Raw genomic sequence first — 21,822 nt, 5'->3', positions numbered from 1 at the left:
GACGAAATTAGTTATCTGTTGTTAGAGCACCAAATAAACCCAGCACTGTATAGCAAATATGCAGAGATGCAACTCTGATGTTTCAGATGAAGATGTACATCATTCTGATTACTAAAGAACTTCCTTAACAGTTAAAGAGGCCAATTCTTACTTTCTAAAATAAATATTATTTTAAAAAGTTTTTTCACTACAGACATTTAAAACTCAATCCAAGTCAGGAGTAGTTTGGATAGGACAATTCCACTGTTAAAACAATGTTCACTTGAAAAAGAATAAAGATCTCTAGAGATGCATTACAACACAATTACACTCACTTGAATTGCATCACTTTGCTGTATTCGTTAAACCTAGTGATAACACTGATGTCAATGAACGGTTTGGGTTCTGAAACAAAAAATAAAAAATAAATTGTCAAGCTACTATATTCAAGGCTGCATAACTCTGGTATCATTAAAGGTTTTTCACTTACCTGAATCCAAAGCAATTGACTTGGGAGGGGCTACTGGGTGAAACACGACAGGGAACATCGATCCTGGTAACTGATTATCAACCTAAAATTATCACATTAATTAGACTTGTGTTTTAATACCACAATAATCAAAGACCGTTTCAGTTTTAGAAGGTCTGGGGATATTCCTTATTTAAGTATACTTCAGTGTTGTTTTCATACTCCCTCCCCCTTCTTCTTAGGGGAAGGAGAAAGGGAAGACAGATTTTGCTGCAATAATTTTGAAAAGTTACTTTTTAAGTAGTACAAGATCTAATGGTTGGAACTGTTGCAAAGGGATGCTTATGGAATTTCACACACACAGTCATTTAGAGGATCTGTAGCTGATGGTACGTTTGACTCTAATAACAAGTACCACCTTCATGCAAAATAAAAACAAAACATGAAAGATAGAGGAAAGTCTTCCCCAGCAGCTGGTCAGAAAAAGTATCAACAGGATCTTTGATGAGTGCCTCCTTTGTACAAGGTTCTGAAGGGCAGCCAGAGCTGATGATGTTGATAGCTATCCTCCTCAATATTTTCCTCTAACACAAAGCACTTCTCAGAAGTACCTGCTCAAACAATCTATGGCAATTCTTGTTCATGTATCAGCACTCACAGCATCAACTGGAGTATGCTCATCAGCTACAAATACTGAATGTTAATTCACTGTTAAACTTGTGTACAGATAAACTGCTGAATATTGGTTTAGTGTCCATTGTCTGCTTTCCAGTAGGTTGGTCCTCTGATTATACAAAGAGCTCTGATTCTCCAGGTATATTATCTAAAGTTACATGACTATATATAAACTATGACTATAAAGAAGCAACTATGATAAATTTTGAAAAAGGTTATTTATTTTTTCTTCACCTGTAAACTTTCTTTAGAAAGTTTCCATTTTAGGGCCCTGTTTTATGCTAATCCATAATTTTGTGCTATCTTTTCCATACTGAGCCAAATGATAGGAAAGAGTAGTTTTCCATCCATGAGTATTTATATCACTCCAGCTACCCTGACATCAGAGGGCAAAGAGTCATATATCCATCAAGTAGATGTGGCCAGACTCTTTTCTATGAGTGCAGCAAAAGACCAAGGGCCAGTGGGAAAGAACTGGAACATAGGAAGTTCCATGCAAACACAAAGAAGAACTTCTGAGAGTGACAGCACTGGAAAAGGTTGACCAGAGGAGTCTCTAAAGATATTCAAGACCCATCTGAACACTTCACTGCACAATCTACCATAGGGACTCTGCTTTAGCAGGAGAGCTAAACTTCATGATCTTCAGATTTCCCTTCCAAACCCTGCAATTCTGTGATTCTCTGATATACATTATATTTGGAGATACTTCTTCATGTAATATATGAATACAATAAAATCTTAAGTGTTTACTATATAGAACATGAAGAAAGACCGTACCTGTAGCCAATATAATTGAGCCCGTAAGCTTCTTTGGTGAGGTGACTGCTTGAATTCAACTTGAATTCCTGATAGGAAGTTACGTCGGATATTGCATTTAACTGGGAGGCGCATTTCCATTGGGACCTTACTAAAATTCACCTGGGAATAGTAAGAAAACAGAGCAAGCGTATCATTTAATTAAGCTTGAGGATAAAGAACATTTCATAATACCAACGAACAGACTAGTACGTAACACTTGCATTATTCATTACATCATGATCACATGTATTACTGAAATTACTCATATTAAGTATTTGCATGGAAAGAAATTCAGTTATTTTGACAAGCATATTAAATGGAACTTCAATTGTTCAAACTTAAAGTGTCTGTGTTATCTTAACAGTTACTCAGCTCACGTTGGTGTAACTGAAGATGTTTACATGCAGTTATCTCATTTCCCAGCTGATGCTTCTACCCCTGATCCTGACAGGTGATCTCTTACTTAGTAGTAAGTATACAGGAAATACATCAATATTGTCTCAATATTACATCAGAACAAGATATTTTACTTAATAGAACACAAAATTATTCCAATATAAAGTTTGCTTCTCATATCGAGTACCTTTTAATTGGTCACCTCTCTTTAATTAACAAAATGTAAGTATTTTCACTGTCGTTCAGGTGCTACAGTCATTTACATGATTCAACTCAGAACATACCTCTGTAGTGCTGTCTAATTTATGCCAACCTGGAGCTTGGAAAGCACTCTTACAAATATACTTTTGATAGGCTTGTTCCAACAGGTTTATTTGTTTTTGATTAAACGGCCTCCATTTCTGCTTCCGTTTTTCTTCCCAGACAACACCAGAACTGCAAGACATACAAGGTTAACAATTTTAAAATACTTAAGCCTTTCTTGTACACACAAGCCACATAAAAAGATGCTATCCTCATTTTTCAGGCCTGAATGAACTACTGTTTGCTTTTCTATAGAAGCTAAGAAAAAAAGCAAGCATATCCCATTTAAGTAAATTGCACAAGAGGAAAAAAGGCAGAACTTCAATTGCTTAAAAAGTTTCACCCATATTAATCACACAGAGAAAACATTCCTATCAATTCAACCACACTGCTAAATTTACCATGTACTGTCAAATTTTTGAGTACTCAAAGAAAATTTAGGCCTCTATGTGCGCTACCTAGTAATTCCTATGTAAGAGATTTCTTTTCTATTTTCATTGTTAACAAGAGAAAGTCCAAGACTGTGAATTGACAAGATTATTTCTTGGTCAGGTTGCTCCAGTTCTTCAGCTTGTAATGCTTTGGAAACCAATGCAACATCATCTGTGAAAAGCAGCACTCGTTGGCGACCATCCAGGAAGGAAACCCAGTGTATCTGAGTATTTGCATTATATGGAAATTGGCCACATTCATCCTGTATTGGAAAACAATAAGATAATGTATTACATGAGTAAATCCATGATGTTTGTTTATATACATAAGCAACAAGTTTACTGGTATACAAGTAAACCAGAACCAAAATAATTTTCTGTTGTTGATTCAGTTTGAGAAATGTTTAAGCCAAATGCACCATTGCTTAAAGTGATTTATGCTGTCCTTTGTATTATACTTTGTATTATACTTCTATAGCCAAAGCTCTTCACCACTCTTCTTTAATATCTGAGGAAAGCATGGTGAAAACAGTTTGGAAATTGTATGAAATCCTCTATTCCTATCAATCTAAAAACTTGTTTAACTGAGACCAGGATCTGCTGGAGGACGAGATAGAAATGCCAAGTTATCAAAGAAACTTTCACTCTGAAAATTTTAGACTTCTTACAGTCTCCTAGTCTGGTTCAGCATTTAATTCTCACTTTCTGAGATTTACCTTGAGTAGATCATGTTCACCAAAGCTTTGAGAGTAACTCCAAGCCAATTTTCTTGTTTTAGTTGGATCTGTCCATGCAAATAGGCATACTTGCTTTGGTTTCAACTCCATTTCCTCCTGTAATCCACTGCAGTTTAAAATAATAATAAAATTAAAATAAAGATTATATAATTTCCTGTTTAAAGATCACTGTTTAAAGTAATACAGCATGTTATGGTACCACATGCTCTTCTGATCCAGCCTCCTGGAGGTGAGGCATGAAGGGCATAGGTGATGAGCTCCAAGCTGTAGCTAGGCTCTTGGTGAACTATGGTCTATACTCTCACTTTATCTTCTCCAGTTTCTAACTGCTTAATAGCAGGTAAAGAATACTTCATTAAACGAATGATATAGCTTTTTTATTATTACTATTTTTTTTTTACTGAAAACATTACTATTTACCATAATGGTAAAAGAGAACTATTACTTTCTTCTCAAAGGATATTCACTCTTTAAATAATTATCAGTGAACTGTTTTTTTCACATACCTCTGTTTATATCTGAGGGAGTCCCATGAAGTATGGTTAACAATAAGAGCTGGGGCAGCTCCCTCATGATAATCTGAGAAGCTTATAAGAGTAGAGTGCTCTGACACATTCACTTCTACCAATAAGCCCCCTGTCTGGAGTAAAAGTTAGAGAGAAAGTTCAGTATTTGCTCTATGCATACATTCAAAGTAGAAGAGGCTAAATTATTACTTTTATATCAATCTTCCACGGGTCTCTTACAAACAACAAAAACTTATTCCACAATATCTAGTAACAGTAGCATCAAACACATGTAGTGGTTTAATTAAAACATTTGTAACATTCACAAAATATCTGTAGGTTTAAATTAAAATTTGTATTTTCATTGTAAGAAAAAGGGCTTATAAAAAAATCAGATGTGTAACAATTTTTTAAAATTACTTTATTTAGCTACACTTAGCAAAACCAATAGGCAGACATTTCCTTCCATAAATTTTAAAAACTGAAAGACAGGAGCCTAGATGACTGTATCATAGTTCTTAGAATGTATGATAAATTCAATGATTGTAGATTAACAACTGATCACTGAGCAGAATATTTCTTTTGAATATACCTCTAAACAAATCACACTGAGTCTCTCATAATAGCTTTCAATACCCTGCTTTCCTCCAGAGTATCTCTAATACAATGACACAACCGAAATGCGTACAGCTCAGTTTTTTCTTCTATGCTGAAAGGCTGCACTAAGGGTAGCTGTGGAAAGGAACACATCTGCTTCTGAAAGGAATCCTACAGCTCCCAAAGGCATACAAGGAAAAACATTTACCACTTTATAAGACAGTTTGAAACTTCACTATAAGATCTAGAGAAGATTATCTTGCAAATTCGAGCTATCTACTGTCTTAGAATAGTAAATAAAATTAAAAGTGTGCCAACAGGATTTTAGAATACTGGTGATATCTTGCTCTGAAAACACTTTCCAGCTGCTTCAGCAATGTTGGAGATAGGTTATCTTCACATTCAATTGTATTCCAGCTAACTATAACAGAGCGTTATCTCCCAAGACTCACCTGAACATGCCATATTTACACGCATGTTCTCTAATGGTAGAAGAAGCTGAACTCTGAAATAATTAACATTTTACTAATTCAATCAAAAGTTTATTCATGAGCTCTTCTCATTTAGAAAACATGACAGACATTGTATTTTAGGATAGTTACCTTAAAATGAAACAAAAAATAATCAAGTCATTTGTCAAATGAGTAAGTATTAAAGATCATTTTTAATTTAATAGCAGTTGAGCTTCCTATGAGCTTGTCAAAAATCAAATCACCTCGACTGCTTCCACCAGCTGTGAAAACACTGAGAACATCAACATGATTCACAATCTCTCCTATGAAATAGAACTGAAGTGTGATGCACCAAGACCTTAAAGTAGAAGGCCTCTATCTCAATCATCTCCAAGAGCCAAGCTGCATTAAGTTCAATACTACAAAACTAAAATAAAGTATTAAGCATGGACCACAAAGAGTCGTAGTCTCACCAATTCTTCCAGCCTCAGCAGAGTGCCATTATCTGGGACTTGAAAGAGGAATGGTTTGGACACACTTTGAAAGCCAACTACTCTTACACAAAGTTCACCAGATGAGTTTTCAGGCCAGAATGGAAGACACTGTAAAACAAGAGATATGCAATCACTTACAGTTCACATGTATTCAATATAGTAAGCTGGTAGTAAGTAGCCTTGTATGACGAACCTATTTGCCCTAGGTTCTTACCCCAGTTCCTAGTGACAGACATACCATGTACATTTAATAAGTTACCTAAATTGAAAGACTTAATTTACCCAATATATGCTGCTCATCATGACCTGAGATATGTGAAGAGTCCATATCACAGCAACAGAGAAGACAGAGCATCCACAGAGATGTAATTTTCTGAAATGACATCTAAAGACCTGCTATTTCTCTATGATAACATCCAAAGGAAGCAAAACAAAAGTTACCTCTGAAGATGAGATATAATTCCATTTGTTTGTTGGAAAAGAACCATTAGGACCAATTTCACCAACTTCTAGTTCCAGAGAAGATTTGTTTGCTATTGTGTAGAATGGAGTGAAGGTAACTATCCTCGTAAGGTTAAAACTGCTCATTTTGATACTGACTCCAACCTGTTAAACAAGGAAAACTGGTTCAAACAATCAACAGGAAGATTAAGAGAAAAGTCATAATGTTTGAAAAGAAAAGCCCATGTTAAATTAATTACAAAGGCTAGCTGGTTCTGAACACCTGCAACATGAGAATGAAGAAGTGCATTACACAACATCATTAGTCGAAAGGTAAAAAAAAAGATAGTTTTAGCTGTAATACTTGGTAGCATATGGTATCAGTTTAGCAGGAGCCTCAGGTTAGTTTTTTTTTTTGTGTCTTTTCTTTATTTTTATTTTTATTTTTTATTCTGCATAGCTTCAGAGGTACTTCACATGAAGTTGCTAAGTCAGGCTCTAAGTAACCCCAAAAGCTTTGAGTTTTCAACACGAACACTTGTGTCTTCAGTATTAAAATTCAACAGTATAATCTCAAAAGGCCTTATAACAGGAATTGGTTAATTTTCATTTTGAGATTTGATTTAAAACTAGTGAAAGAAAAACCTCAAAATGGAGAAAAACAAGTGCCTGAAGACCCCAAGAAACACAGAAGAATTTTCTTACCAGATACTCCATGCTCTTAGCTGAACACCTGACACATCCGTAGCTTCCTACAGTATCAAGGGAAAAGCTATTGGACCAAGTGCTCGTTGAAATAGATAACTGGATCTACACACAAAAAAGGGAACACGGAAAGCACTTCAATAAATTAAAGTTCATACATTACGAGGTGCTACTATTATCACATGGAACAGTATCAAAAACACATTTAAGTGCTTTTAAATCCTTCAGTAAATTAAGATAAGCTTAAGTGCTTAGTATCACTATTCATTAACGAGCGCACATGCAAACACGGAAAAAATACTATTTTGTGGTGCTTTACCAACTTGAAGGGGAAGGTGAATGGAATAAAATAGCACTTGGTCAAACTGTTTCTTCAATCACTAGTAAAAAAAAACATTGAGAGGGAAAGAAGGGTCATCTGAGGAAAAGAAGAATACATCTACTGTTACAGTACTCTTCATTTGGCCATGCAAATACCCTGTCAAACAAAGTATGTCTGCTTAACACTGGACGGAATATTTACATTGGTATGTTAAACAGTAAAGATAATTAAGACAATTTTGTGATTCCTTGTTACTTAGTGGAAAATACCTCCAGAGGAATATTCACGTCCAATTTACATCTTCCATCCTCTTCTTCAGGGAGGAGTTTTCTGGCAGGTAAGCTAGGAGGGTACCCCACTGACACTGCAGCCCCTACCTACTTTATTTCACCAAACAGTTTCTCACCAAAGTTAGCTGACTGGATGCAGCACAACATCCAGAAAGGGCTGGGAAAGCATGCAGACAATAAATCTATTCTACTTAGTCTTCTAATGAAATGTAATTAGCCTTCTAAATGTATAATTAATGAGAAAGTAGAAACTAAATCAAACAAAAACAAAACCAACCAACCACCACCTAATACATTTTCCTAAAGGTTTTATGTCGCTTGGAATGAAGACAGTAAGGAAGTAATCAATACAGATTACTTTTCTTCTTAACAGCATGTTTTCGAAGTACAACCTCCACCTAAAATAAGCATACCTTATTTTTACTAAAAATATTTTTCTTCTTGAAGGAGAACAGAACAATATCTCTGTATTCTGCAGGATGCTTCACATGAATGTCTTCAGCTCGATACTGAAGAATACGAGAAGTTTTGTTGATTATCCAGTATGGACTGAAGACAGACAGGATCACACGACTTCCAATTCGCCTGATATGTATGTACAAGTCCACTGTCATCACTGTCGCAGAATGGGATGTAAAACATACTGAAAAAAATTCAGGCATCCCTTCATGAATTTTAAGATGGCCATTCCAGTTTTTGCCTTGATATTTCATCAATACAAGCTCCATTATTTCCCCATTGATTCTGGAATGAAAAACATCTGCAGCACTCCCTTCCAGCAATTCACGAGCTTCTGCTGTTCCCTGCAATAAAATAATAAATTTAATAATAAAATTATATCCCTTCCAGCAATGCACAAGCTTATGCTGTTCCCTGCAATAAAATTATAAGGGGCAAATCAGGCTGTTAAGACATGAAACATACACATTCACAAAACAGCATTTTATTCTTGACTTGCAGGATGCTCATTTTTTAGGTATTTTTAGCACCATGTCACAACTTCCAATCACTTATTTGAGCCTGATCCTATGAACAATCCAGGGTCAACTGCACTTCACTTGAATTGTTTAGTATTTACTACCCTGCAAGATTCCAAGATGACAAACTGATTCCATCGTATCCCCTGGCCCAGTTCCCTCTCTCCTTTATAATTTCAAATGCATTTTACAGTCATGCTACAAGGTGCAGCAACACTAAACTACTTTATACCTACCTCCAGTAAATATCTCAAGGAGTATGGCAGAAGATTCCTCACAGTCAGTGTAGGATGAAGGTGGATAATATAAGCAGGATCCCACTCCTCTCCATATGCTGAAATATAGTTTAACTGATCAGGTACTGCTGTTGTGCTGACTATTAGAGGCAAGAAATTTGTCTCGGTGGCTGGGCACTGTAACAAGCACTTTACTTCATTGCTCCTATGCAGCTCTTCTCTCCAGGCAGTGTTAGTTGTGGACTCTCTAAAATGACCCTCTAAAATTCCCGTTGGTCTAACATACAAATGACACCTATGGAAAAAGGACAGAAACGGTACACAAATATCTGCACGTTGACAGCTAACATCAACCAGTGTTAAGTAATTGCTAACATTCTGGAGGAATTTTGCAGCACATTGCAAATGAAGACTTTTTTCTTTTTGCCCAACTAGGAAGAGCTGCAAATTTAACGTTCCACACTAATGCTATACTTGTTTATCAGTCTTGCAAAGACTAGCCCTATAGAACAGAAAACAAAACAAAACACACCTGTATGAATGTAAAGGAACATGAAATTCCTCTTCAGGTTTGGATGCGCCAATTGGCTGCAGCAATCTGGAGTCCCTAGTCAGTTTATAGATTATAAACGGGATAGAGAAATGGTTCTTAATCTAGGATCAAAAGACAAAGTTTTCATTACATTTGTCTAGTAAAAATTACTGAAAGGAAAATTATGAAGAGTGTCTTTGTAAGAAATACACTTCAAAAGGAAAACAACAGGCAACTACACGAGAAGATTACGTTAACTTTTAAATTCCATGAACTGTGAAAACATGCTTAAAATGTTAATTCACATAAAAGGTACATACTCCTCAACGTTCACAACACTAGAAAGTCAAATAAAAAAAGTCTAGTTTTTTAATTTTAAGAGAAAAAAAATCTTATAAAACGCAGAGAAAAAAAATAAATACAATAAATTACTTAATTTGTCTCTAATTAGCTTTTCGGGAAATGCGTTATTTCAAACAAATGAAACCATACAAAACAAACCCATGAAGAACAAGAAAAATCACTCAAGAACATTTCTTTCAGGTTTTGTTTTTGTTTACCTGTAGAGGAGATCGTACAGTAACAACCTTATTTCCTTCTGTATCATCAATCTGTACAATGATGGAGTCTGAATGACCATCAAGAAGGCTTTTTATGTTGTACAGTCGTCGACCTGGTTTGCCAATGGGAATGTTTAGCACTCTTTCGTATCCTTCCAGTTCTAATCCATAAAAATACACACGTGTTAATTATGCAAAACATAACTCAGACTACAGTTTTAAAGAATAGAACAACATCCAAGTTTCTTTGGACTCGGTAACAAGTATCAGAGATGGCCTCTAGCAAAAACAACCTGAAGTGGTATTTGAGCACCAGGGAAAATTGAAGCTTTAAGGCAGAACACTCCTAAAGATCTTAACTTTTAACTTCATGTTATAATTTGCATAAGAAATACATCAAAGAATACACAAAAGTATTTTTTGAGTGAGTTAAATCCAAGGGATCTGTGAGACAGTTTATCAATGACCATACTAAAACACCTATTTTATCCAAAGGGCTAAGAATAAAAGTGTACTCAGCACTCCAAATAACTAGAATTTCTACCTTCTTAAACTTGCCAATGCTAGGCTTTGTGGTTGTTTGGATTTTTTTTTTCCAACTGCCATCAGTACTCAAAAATAGTTTTAACACAACAGACGTTACCTGAATTTAACTCAGTTGAGTCACCCATTTTCCCATTCTCAACATATTGTACCATACAGTGTTCCCTAGCACAATACCTAAATTTAAAGAGAAGATGGAGCTCTCCTGTCGGTACAAGGCAGATAGCTTTCTGTGTTGAGGAGCTTCAAAAACCGAATATTCCAGTTCCATGTTCTGACCACTTCCTACACAGTGCACACTTTCTTTCTCAGCTGAATTAACAATTCGAAAACTGGAGCCAGGAAACACTTTGAGAGGAACACCAAGGGCATTTTTCACTATGAAAGGAGCTGTATCTTTAAAGGAATAGTCATATGTAGATGCAGTCCCTTCTGAAAACGCCTGCAATTACAAACATTCATAATGATTATTAATTTATTAAAATTACGTAATCATACATAAATAGCTACAGAATTGCCTGGCAAATAACGTTCTGAATTATATATGTAGATATAGATATATAGTGTATATAGAGAAAAATATATATGTGTAATTATGTGAAGTATTATTTCAGGGAAGGTAACTTCCATAAGATTTTACTGTTATTTGGTAACTTACAGCAAATGTTGATACTGCAATAATTTTACACGCATAAGGATTTTCATTGTTGTTAGCAGGCTTTACAAGAAAACTAAATGAGCTGGGACACAACACAGAAGTCACAAACACATCACCATACTTTGTACTTAACTACAACTTTGGCTTACAAACATCTCTTTTATTACACAAGAACCATATTAGCTGATATCCAGTATAGACTTAGAGTATGAGCAAGTATTAGCTTATAAATTGTTGTTCATCTGGAATTTAAAAAAAAAATGGACACAAGATACTTCTGTACAAATGGTTTGACCTCTGCTATGGAAAAATCTTACAGAAAAGAAGCAGGCTGAATAGAAATAAAACCCTCTAATTAATGTGTTTCCTACAGTGCATTTTCTTACATATTAAGAGAAATTTACTTCCCTTTCATCTTTTCTCTTTCAGTCCTGTACAAGCACACCTGTTCCTCTAACACAGAAATTGCCTTTTTCAAAAGCCAGTACCACATGGTTGCTCACCCTTAAGGGCTATCACAGTAAAATTTGTACCCATGCTCGCTAACATTTGTCAGGGCTGTGGAACAATGACTAGCTTGTGACTAACAGCACAGAGTTCTTCATGGATCTAAACCCTCTACAGAGACAAACAATTTGACGCTCACCTTGGCTAAATTACTGAATACAGCAAGACAACATTTAGATATCGTTATATTCATTGTATCCTTTGAAGAGATGCTAACCGCAGTTTGTGGCTCAGGAAAAACAATGAAGTCATCTCCAGGCATCAAACTTCTTTCTTGGACAGGGTTAGTCTTCATCTACAACAAAAATTTCATTAGTAATTATAAATGTATTGAACTATTTTTCCTCCTGTGTTACAACAGGAAAAAGCATGCACTATGCTTGAAACCTTCTCCAAGCAAAGGAATAGCTACTTTACCTTGTAAATCTGATACATCTCAGACAAACTTATCAGTAACATGGAAATTTTATACCAATTCTGAAGGCAAGTTATTTCATTTTCTAACACCACATGTGGTTACAGGCTACATTTCACCTGTGCACCGCACAAATAACTTCATTCAGAAAAATCTTTCTGATGTTAACAGACTGAATTTTATCTTGTAAAATTCCATAGCTCCCTCAAAGCAACAGCAAGGTCAACGTTCCATTACATAAAATGATTAAAAAACAGCTCTCTACTCCAACTCAGTATTTACAAAGTTCATTTACATACTTCCAGCTCTAAACTCCATTGCTTCTTTCCTCCTTCAATTCTTTCAATTAGAGGTTCCCATACTGCATACATTTCATTGTAATAATGAATCTAAAGAAAGAATCAAAATTAAATATGGCATGTAAAAACAAAGAACTAAATTCCTTCCTATAGCAATTAATACACTATCACACTAAGAAAACAAAACAAAGCAAAAACTTCTTTTCAATCTTTGATTCACATTTCAGAGCTCTAGCATTAATTTTTAACAGCTTCAAAAAAAAAAATAATCAGTACAAGTGAAATATATCATACATTTTCTTCAGTGACATCATTTTTAAAAAGCACTGACTATCTAGCATGCTTGTAGAGAAACACAGCCAGATAGACTAGTAATATCATAGATAACTTTTATTGATATAATCCATCCTCTGTTCTCTCCCCTACAATGTCCATGAGAGTAGTTTTGGGATGAGAAACTTCAACACTTTTACTTCAACAATTATTTCAATGAGGACTAGATTACTCCACAGTCGTAACTGCCACTGGAGTCTCTTACTGATTCCAGGTACAGCAGTGCTTTGCGTGTGTGAAGTCTGTACATACATCAAGCTAACTCATAGCTTGACTACTGAGAATTATCTGAGCATTACAGTGTAAACCAATTGTTAACTCAGCACACAGAAACTACCAAAAATCAAGTTACTTGACAATTCAAACATTCCTGCACCTCTCATAAACTGCTAATGATTTGATGGTACCAACCTCCAGTGACATATCAGCAGAGATTTCCATCATTGAGGACCAGTTCTTAAGGACACCAGAAAACACAGATTCTACTAACAATAAAGGGACAGTCCGATGCCCCAGACCACATTCCAAGGTCATCTGAACAGATTTCACTACAATGTCAAATTTCTCTTGTTTCACAGCATGTTCATGGTCCTTAAAAGTTTCTGTTGCTTCTGTGGCTATGTCAACACCAAGAAACCAAGCATTGCACTGATCTATAGGCTTCACTTGCCACAAATCTTCAGGAACTTCAGCTGCTCCTTTAGAATCCTCCTCCGTTGTTTTTGGTTTTATGGCAGCCATAATGGTCACCACAGTATTCAGAATTATTGGTGAGATCTTAAAACAAACAAACAAACATCACTTGACACATTTTTAAACTGACAAGCACTTAAAACACGATAGATGGAAATGGCAAATAACTCCTCATCTCCTGATACAGGTACACAGCACAGATGACACTTAAAAGTTATGTAACTTAAGTTTCAAGGCAAACAAACAAACAATTCGTGAACCTCCCATTTTTCTACATTTTCTAGTTCCTCCCTCAGAATACCACAGGCTCAAGAATAATATTCACAAAAAAGCATGTCAGCATGCTTACATATAACATCACTACAGCCATCAAAAGAGTTTAAGCAAATATGCTGCTGTTTCCAATTTCAGATTTCATCTCTAGCCATTTCTTCAGAACACAAATGATCGTTTGTGAATTTATGAGTTTGCAAATTATATTCAGAAAGACCTTTACTACAGATACACTCAACAATTTACCTATTAAGAACACAGTATTTCACGTTATATACCATTCTGAAAATCACATTAAGAGCCTTAAGTTAATATGCACTTCCATGCACACACTTGTTTGTAAGAGAAAAAACAGGTGGAAAGAAAACACTTGTTTTGTAAAATAGGAAGTAACTAATAGGAGGAATCATAGTATCAAATATTGAAGTTTGCTCTGTAATGCCAAGAAACAGCCAAAACAATAGACAAGTAACAACTTGCCCAACACAGAGCAGCTCTGAAAAATAGAAAAAACTATTTCCAGAATTCCATTGTTGTGAGAAACTAATGTTTAGGAGAGGAACATACAGATTAAAAAAGTCTAAGCAATAACTCCCTTGAAAAAACAGAGGTCTACTTTCGAAGACAGCTTTAATAATCCAACTTACCTTTATAGTAAGCTCTTCTATTGTCACAACCACAGTCTGCAACCCTGAAACATGCATCATATTTTCCATGACCAAAGAACATGGTTGTAACACCTGAGTGAAAAAATGTAATTTGATCAGTAAAGTAGCTCGTGGATTCTCGCCTTTCAAAATACTTATATTTTTTCATCCCATAGGCTACTGATGACATAAGTGGTTTTAGAGGAACAGCATTCTTTCTATAATACTGTGCTCTATACTACTGTGTTTTAATCCAGCTTTCAAATTTGAATTAGAGCTCTTTTGTACTGGTTAAAACTCACTAAATTAAATACAGATTAAAAATACATTAAAAAAAAAAACTACAGAAATCCATCATGCAGATATAATCATAAACCCCCAAAAATCCTTAAGAACTCTAAATGTATAAGCAAAGATATCACATGCAAAATTAACTACACAGGCCATCTCTACAGTTCAATATGCCCACTAAGAGTTCTTGTTACAGAAGTCAAGTCTTCATTCCTTCATTACCTTTCATACATTGGTTACCTTAGTTACACTCTTGTCCTGTTTTTCTCTCAGGAAAGCACAAGCCAATACTTTGAAGTCCTTCACTTGAGCAGTCATCCTTTGTGCAAGCTTTCCCGATGTCAGAGAAAAGTCACATTGGAAGGAAACTTTTAAGGCAGGGGCATCAGCACTGGTCAAATTAGCAACAAACACAATTTCTGGATCCATAATCACAGCTTTTACTTTCATATTTGGCCGAAAAGGTGTTTCTGTGAAAACAAGTAAAACCATTCTTGAATAAGAAAGGCTTGAAAGCATTATCATAGATGTAGTAACTAATCTTCACACAGAAATTGTTGCATAGCTTTTAGAAGTATAAATTTTGTGAACATCTCATCTTTTACAGAAATACTGTAGCATTTCACTGAAAGTCAAAAACCATACAGCACTCAGAATTCAAGAAATTGGTGAGACATTTTGTCCATTCAATAAAGTGTTCAAAAAAACTATTTCAATATACTGAAATTGGTCTAAGCACTGGCTCTATAAAGCCACGCTGAAAATCACTCTTTTCTGATACAATACAAAACAGAAGGTTCACTCCTACCACTCTGCCAAAATCCCTAAAAGAAAAGGGGGGCTGTTGAACAGGCCAGATCACATAACACAATGACTGGGTCTGACCAAAAGCTAACCAAGACTGGCAGTCACTCAAACAAAACCCAACTAAGAGATGATTTCTTACCAATTTCTCATCATACCATAACTTCAGTGTTTAACATAGAAGGAAAAGTTGTTTTGACTTAGTTTTCCACAACTTTGAAATAACATACAGTTATCATGCTTTTTAAAAACAAGACATAGTTCCAAAATTCTCAGCTTGCAGATGTGTAAGGTACTCACTGCTACTCATATTTGAGGAACAAGTTGTTTGTTTTCACTTTCTTAACTACTATCCACACAATCCACCTTACTCTATGGATGCTTTCTTTGCAGAAATAGGTAAGAAAAAAGAAAAACACTTTTAACAGGAGTAAATTTTAATATGTAGTTCAGCTGAAGAGCACTTCATTACTAGACACAGCACTTGAGCATTTACTACTTCTCACAGTAAATTATGGCTCGAGTGGCTGGTTTATACATTGTGAAGAACAAGCCAAGTCAGGTAGCAAGACAAACATCCTGAGCACTTCTGGATGATTTATTTTCAATATGAAATCTGTAAATAAGATGGGGGGAAAAAAGAATCAGTTTTACAGACCTGTTTCTGGCTTTGATTTACCAGAAGTAACATTCTTCAAATGGAGTTGTGTTGATCTTTCTGTTGAGGATGTTGGCATGGAGTTAATGAAAAAATCTGCTACTGTCAACAAAAACTCCATACTGGCACACACGTACAGCTTGTCAAGGATAGCAACAACTTCAGTTCCATTTTTATCCTGTTTGTAACTCATATCTATCATAGAACTGTCATTTGTATTATCTTTCTTGTCTATCATTCTGGAAAACAAGTTTAAAGTGAATTATTTCTACTATCATAACACATTAATAGAGAAAAAAAAGATGCACAAGTAGTACGTTTTTCCTCCCTTTGTCTTTTAAAATACAACTATAAAATATACAATCTGTGCTGTCTACAGAAAAATGATACAGACTTTTCTCTAACAAGCAATTCGAATTTAAAATCCGCTATACAATTTGGGAACTACATAAGCACCATTTAGTCATCAGACTCAAGTTTCAGGACACAGAACTCTCTAGCTGAGACAGGGTATACACTACTAAGCCGTACTACGTTGTTTACTGTAATACTCAAGTTTCATGGTTAGTTTTCTTTTTGGATGACCTAGAAAATCAACATATAACAAGACATAACGTTTAACATTATTAAAATCACATCATTAGTGCATAGCAAGACTGACAGTCCTGCTACATATTATTAATGCCACGTGAAGCAAAATATAAGGCCTAGGAAAATCTTCTTCATAAATTGCACAGAATTTTTTCATTTCCGATCCACTCATACTCACCTTGCTGTCACATTCTGAATTCCTTCTCTGAGATCATCCAAGGTGCATGCCTTAAGTTTAACATTCACATCCATTGAGCCATCAGAGAGTATCTTCCCTGACGATGCCATGAGATGTAGTCGGAATTCACCAAGGCATAATTTCTCATTATGCAGTGAAAGCAGGGATTTCTACATAATAAAAGTCAATAAAACTGGTTATTACAGAACTAAGTATTAAGCACAATTCTTGTGATACTACTCACTAGATGCACATTCTGATCTGCAAATGGAAGAAGCCATCTAACGTAATGATTCCTTTAATCATACAAATGAATCTAAGAATCTAACTGAAAAAAAAAAAAATTAACAAACGTGTTGGGTTGCAGTACTTGCCATTTCCAGTAGCTGTTCAGAATGCATGATGCAGTGATACTCAAGCTGACTCTAAACCTCAGAGGATCCCTACATACTCATCACACTAACTACATTTACAAGCAGGAGCTAAGGATTAAACTGAAAATATACAAACAAGACGTTTAAATGAAATCCCATTCCAGCTTATTTTCACATCCCCTGAAACAAAATCAAGTTACTGTATTACAGTTGCATTAAACACAAGCTACCACCTGTTTGCTATAAAAAGCATGCAGCTTCTTAGCTGGATAAAGGCTATAAAATCATGATAACAAAGCAACATTACATGTTTCTCTTCTGTTTTCAGCACAGAAAGGTTGTCTGTTCATTGCTTACACTCAGGACTGTGTAAGACAGAAGTATGGATGGCGTACAACACATTGGGCCTGCTTACTAACTATATAAGTCATGCACTGAACTGCTATCATGGAGGCTGGCAACTCCTACAGCTGAAAATCTCATTTCATAAGTTGGACAATTGGAATCAAGCCTTGAATGACCAAAAGAGACACTGGGTCATTTTGGTTCGTTGATTCATTTTTTTAAGTGTGAATTTTACACTGACGTTCTTCAAATTCAGGTCATTTTTTGCTCAAAGTCTCCAGTTTGCAGGATAAATTGTATAGGATTCTTAAGACAAAGATTACAAAGCATTACAACAGATGAAATTATCTGTTTTACCATCTTGGGTTCTACCCACATAAGAAGCAAAAATTCCCCACTCCACCAGTGTAATAAAAGGTTTGTCACAGACCTGATTCATGTCACTATTGTAGAGAGTTACTGAAAGTGACTCAAAATTGAAGTCAAATGTAAGCATTGTATAACATTCTGCAGAAGACTGAGATGTAGAAATGTTTTCTTGTCCTAAAGAAAGAAGAGAGCATGTTAGTGAAAAGCAAATATTTGTATATTCCTTTAGAATACTGAGACTGGGGACAGCTTTACAGGTTTGGATTTTTATTTATTTATTTATTTATTTATTTTTAAACGAAGCTCAGAATGTGACAAAAGCAAGAAAAGATCTAATTCAAAAAGACTACTCATGACAATTTGCAATTTCATATATTTAATAGAATTTTGCTCTCTTGAATGGTTGCTACTCAGTGGTTTAAGAACTTCTAGCAAGCTGTCATTAGTTTACTGTGGCAGTTCCTCACTTGTTTTAATGAATAACTACAAAAAATATCAATGCTGTTAACAGAGCATTCATTGCTCTCTTCCTTCTAGATTCTTTCCATATTATAGCATTTCAACTACTAGCTTAAAAAAGAAAGATTTAATACTGAAAGTTGGCTAAATGTTAACATTAAGGACACACGCTGTTTATATTAATGCACACTTAAGATATTAAAAGGCACAATTATAAAAGCCCAGGATGTAACATTTACATTCTAGGCAGCTTGTTGATTCTGTTTTATCTTTTTTAATCTGAAACTTCAGTCTCTGATATAGGCCAAATAGTTCCACCCTATAAAAGATAAATAGCAAAATAAGAAGCTACTTTTTTTTTTTTTTAACCATCAACAGTTTGCATTCCAATATTTTCATACACATCCTGTAACTTTTCATATAGAAATTGATAACAATTAATAAAAAGTTTATTTATACACATTGAAGCACTTCAGATCAATGATGCTTGAATTTGTCAGCAGTCCTCTCCTTGAATCTATTCAGTTACAGAATTTAACATACCCTCAGAGATATCAGATTCATTCGGAACCTTCTCTTTCCTAACCATCTGGTTATCTTCAATGCTCTGTTGCAAGGTATCTGGCTGGGAAGAAGCCCCTCCAAGGTTCTGAAGTAAAATTTTCATGACAACAGCTAGATCACCTTGACTGAGAGCTATCTGTAAAGCAACAAACCCACAACCTTAATTTTAGTGATGCTGTTTCCTTTCAGTACAGAACCCTCTCTTGCTCAATAGAAGACAACAGACAATATGTCAATTCCACCATAAACGTCAGTGAGTCAAAAAGATCCTAGACAAAACACCCTAAATTCTAACAAAAATGATTTAATAAATGATATCTTAAGGAAGAGATCATTTGTTATGAACAGGAGTTACAACAACAATACTACACATGTTAAATACTTATTGGTTTTGTGAAGGTTCCTTGGTTGCATAAAGGTATGAACAGCTGCTAAGCATCAATGCTTCTTAACAATTCAGTAATGAAGAAACATAGCCAGATATCATGAAATCCATGATTTACAGTGTATACAATAAAGAACTGTCATTCCAGAAGGAACTAAGAAGTTAATGAATCTGAATCCAATTATAACTTAGCAGGATCATTTAAAAGTAGTAGTAAAAAGTGGGAAAATATAGTCATTTAGAAAGTATAACATATAAAAATATATTCTAATGCAATATTTTCTCTTTTTTCTTTTAAATGGTACTCCACCAGTACTGCATTCCTCTGTGCTTCACCAGTGCTACATCTGGCTTCAGTACAAAGGAAGAAAGTAGGTCTAATTTACTATTAGGAGTCCTTCCAGTGCCTTCCTACCTACTTTAATTCTTACGGTTAACACAGTAAAAAAGAAAGTAATCCGCTCTAGCCGCAAAGACATAACTGTAATTTTCAACTGTTATGAATCAATGACATACTTGTATTCTTGTTTCTACTAAGTCAACTGAACGTTCAAATAAGCTGATTATTACAGTTATACAAGTGGAAGTATTATATCTAGATTTTAGATGTTAACAGATAAATCCTACTTGACCTCACTGTTAATCCCAAGGATAGCTCTACAGACCCCCCCCCACCCAGAAATAAAAAGTTTCCCATTTGTATGCAACTACCAAAACTATTCATTATACAACATCAAACTAAGAGATCTACAAACAGGATAGCCAACTACAAGTCTTAACATTACAAATTCCAACAAGATTACAAGCTCTGTAACAAGAATAAGTACTACTCGAAAAGTATAACTTCCAGCATAGCTCTGACATTCCATGATGTTACCTGCATTGGTTTCAGATCTCCTTTGATTCCAATTGCTGGGGTTTTATGATACCAAGTTGCTGCTAAATTTCTCTGGACCACTAAAGTCAAACTCAGGGGACAGAGAATTTCAGAATCGGGTTGAGAATCTGCAGATAAAATGCATCTACAAAAAATGGCATAAGCAAAAAAGATATTTAATATCTGCAAAATCCCAAACAACAGCATTCTCAAAATTATTATTTTTAAACTGATAATCATGTGTGTGCATACATGCACTTATGCCCAGGTATGTAGTTAGGAGAGTAACTGAAACACTCTTACCATTTCTTTTTCTCCATGAAGTTTTAATGTTCATATATAAATGCACTCAAGCATAGCCTGGGCTTTTTCGTTTGGTTGGTTTTGGTATGTTTTCATTATCTACAATCTTTCAGTCATAGAATAATGCTGTATATGGAATATGGACCTGATTTCTTAGCAAGCATTTCCCAAGACAAAAGACAACTCTACGTATACCTTGATAGTTTCAAATGAGTTAGCTGCACGTCCATGTTGTCAATGACTGGAGGAAGAGAAGATTCATCTGAGGACACTAATTTAAATTCATTCTGAACCCTGATTAAGCCAAGATCAGCTACCAAAGCATTACAGGAAGTTGAAGATTCAGGAACAACAATAACTGGAGCTTTCAAGTTGATATCCATTAAGAGACGGAAACTCTTCTTAGCAAAGTCTTTCATGCTGGAAGCAGCCATTTCCGCCGCCTGGACAGTGACTGCATTCAGGGCTTCTCGGGCAGTTTGGAAGTTGTTTAGGAAGTTCTGTTGGAAAGCAGTCAAGAAGGTAAGAGTTCTAGGAGAGCGAAATAAACCTCAAAAAAAGAAAAGTTTGAGACAAAATGTAGATTTCAGTTAAAGAAAAACAGTTCAGCTGTGTCAGAAATACTGATTTTCCAAATTCCAAGGAAGTTTTAAAGAAGAAAATGGCAAAAAAAAACCACCAACACATGTACAAAGACACAGTTCACTTGATTTTTAAGATGTTTTTAAAGCTATCAACTTCATTCATTACTTGCTTATGGACATCTCTGCCCTTACTTTTCTACAGAACAGTGCAACTTTTAAACTGACATTTCTTCAACAAAATACTTGTATATGCTTGTACATCAGCTCACCACAGGGTACTGGTGACAGTAAACAGAGCTGATTAAAAGTTACAAAAACAACTCTTACTGTCAAGAAGAGAAACGTAGCTAATGTCTTACCAAGAGAGACATGAAGAATTGATGTAGATAAACTATTTGGATGCAGCCCACTTTCAGAGACATTTTACCATCCACCTTTGACATATCAGCATAGGCTTCCCCTGCAGTAGCATCTGGATAAAGTGACATTTGAAATCTGAAGACTTCATCTCCCACTATGGAGACAGCCTAGAAGATGAAGACTGTGTAGTCAACACTACCAAGCAGTGAGCTGTGATAGAATTATTGTTTAAAGTTATTAAGGGATAAATATTTCCACAAACAAATCAACAGATAACTACTGCCATCTCACTAGATTATCAGTAGATAGTTCTATTTTTAACTTATGCTAATCTTCAGAATTAAAAATATGTTTTTATTTCCCCGAGATGCAGGAAATAAACCAATGAAACTTTGCTTATTTGATGCAT

The 21,822-nt window shown here is 35.2% G+C and overlaps 1 protein-coding gene across 1 annotated transcript in view; it reads right to left on the bottom strand.

Annotated features, from left to right (window-relative positions):
- Positions 1-21,822, bottom strand: part of VPS13C (vacuolar protein sorting 13 homolog C) — an 81,798-nt gene that overhangs the window by 18,519 nt on the left and 41,457 nt on the right. The window contains exons 43-69 of the mRNA XM_085234244.1: positions 21,413-21,580; positions 20,665-20,969; positions 20,167-20,311; positions 18,884-19,040; positions 17,943-18,055; positions 16,794-16,963; positions 16,025-16,263; positions 14,803-15,032; positions 14,272-14,364; positions 13,070-13,435; positions 12,326-12,415; positions 11,751-11,906; positions 10,624-10,888; positions 9,904-10,064; positions 9,344-9,465; positions 8,812-9,106; positions 8,012-8,401; positions 6,987-7,091; positions 6,282-6,446; positions 5,820-5,948; positions 4,298-4,431; positions 3,771-3,897; positions 3,082-3,317; positions 2,605-2,755; positions 1,904-2,044; positions 470-551; positions 315-384 (exon numbers count right to left, since the gene is read on the bottom strand). Coding sequence (XP_085090370.1) covers positions 315-384; positions 470-551; positions 1,904-2,044; positions 2,605-2,755; positions 3,082-3,317; positions 3,771-3,897; positions 4,298-4,431; positions 5,820-5,948; positions 6,282-6,446; positions 6,987-7,091; positions 8,012-8,401; positions 8,812-9,106; positions 9,344-9,465; positions 9,904-10,064; positions 10,624-10,888; positions 11,751-11,906; positions 12,326-12,415; positions 13,070-13,435; positions 14,272-14,364; positions 14,803-15,032; positions 16,025-16,263; positions 16,794-16,963; positions 17,943-18,055; positions 18,884-19,040; positions 20,167-20,311; positions 20,665-20,969; positions 21,413-21,580 — 4,805 coding nt within the window. The remainder of the gene's footprint in view (positions 1-314; positions 385-469; positions 552-1,903; positions 2,045-2,604; positions 2,756-3,081; positions 3,318-3,770; positions 3,898-4,297; positions 4,432-5,819; positions 5,949-6,281; positions 6,447-6,986; positions 7,092-8,011; positions 8,402-8,811; positions 9,107-9,343; positions 9,466-9,903; positions 10,065-10,623; positions 10,889-11,750; positions 11,907-12,325; positions 12,416-13,069; positions 13,436-14,271; positions 14,365-14,802; positions 15,033-16,024; positions 16,264-16,793; positions 16,964-17,942; positions 18,056-18,883; positions 19,041-20,166; positions 20,312-20,664; positions 20,970-21,412; positions 21,581-21,822) is intronic.

This window comes from Meleagris gallopavo, chromosome 12 (genome assembly GCF_905368555.1).
Source record: "Meleagris gallopavo chromosome 12, MGAL_WU_HG_1.1, whole genome shotgun sequence".
NCBI lineage: Eukaryota > Metazoa > Chordata > Aves > Galliformes > Phasianidae > Meleagris > Meleagris gallopavo.
This window is presented reverse-complemented; position numbering and strand designations above follow the sequence as displayed.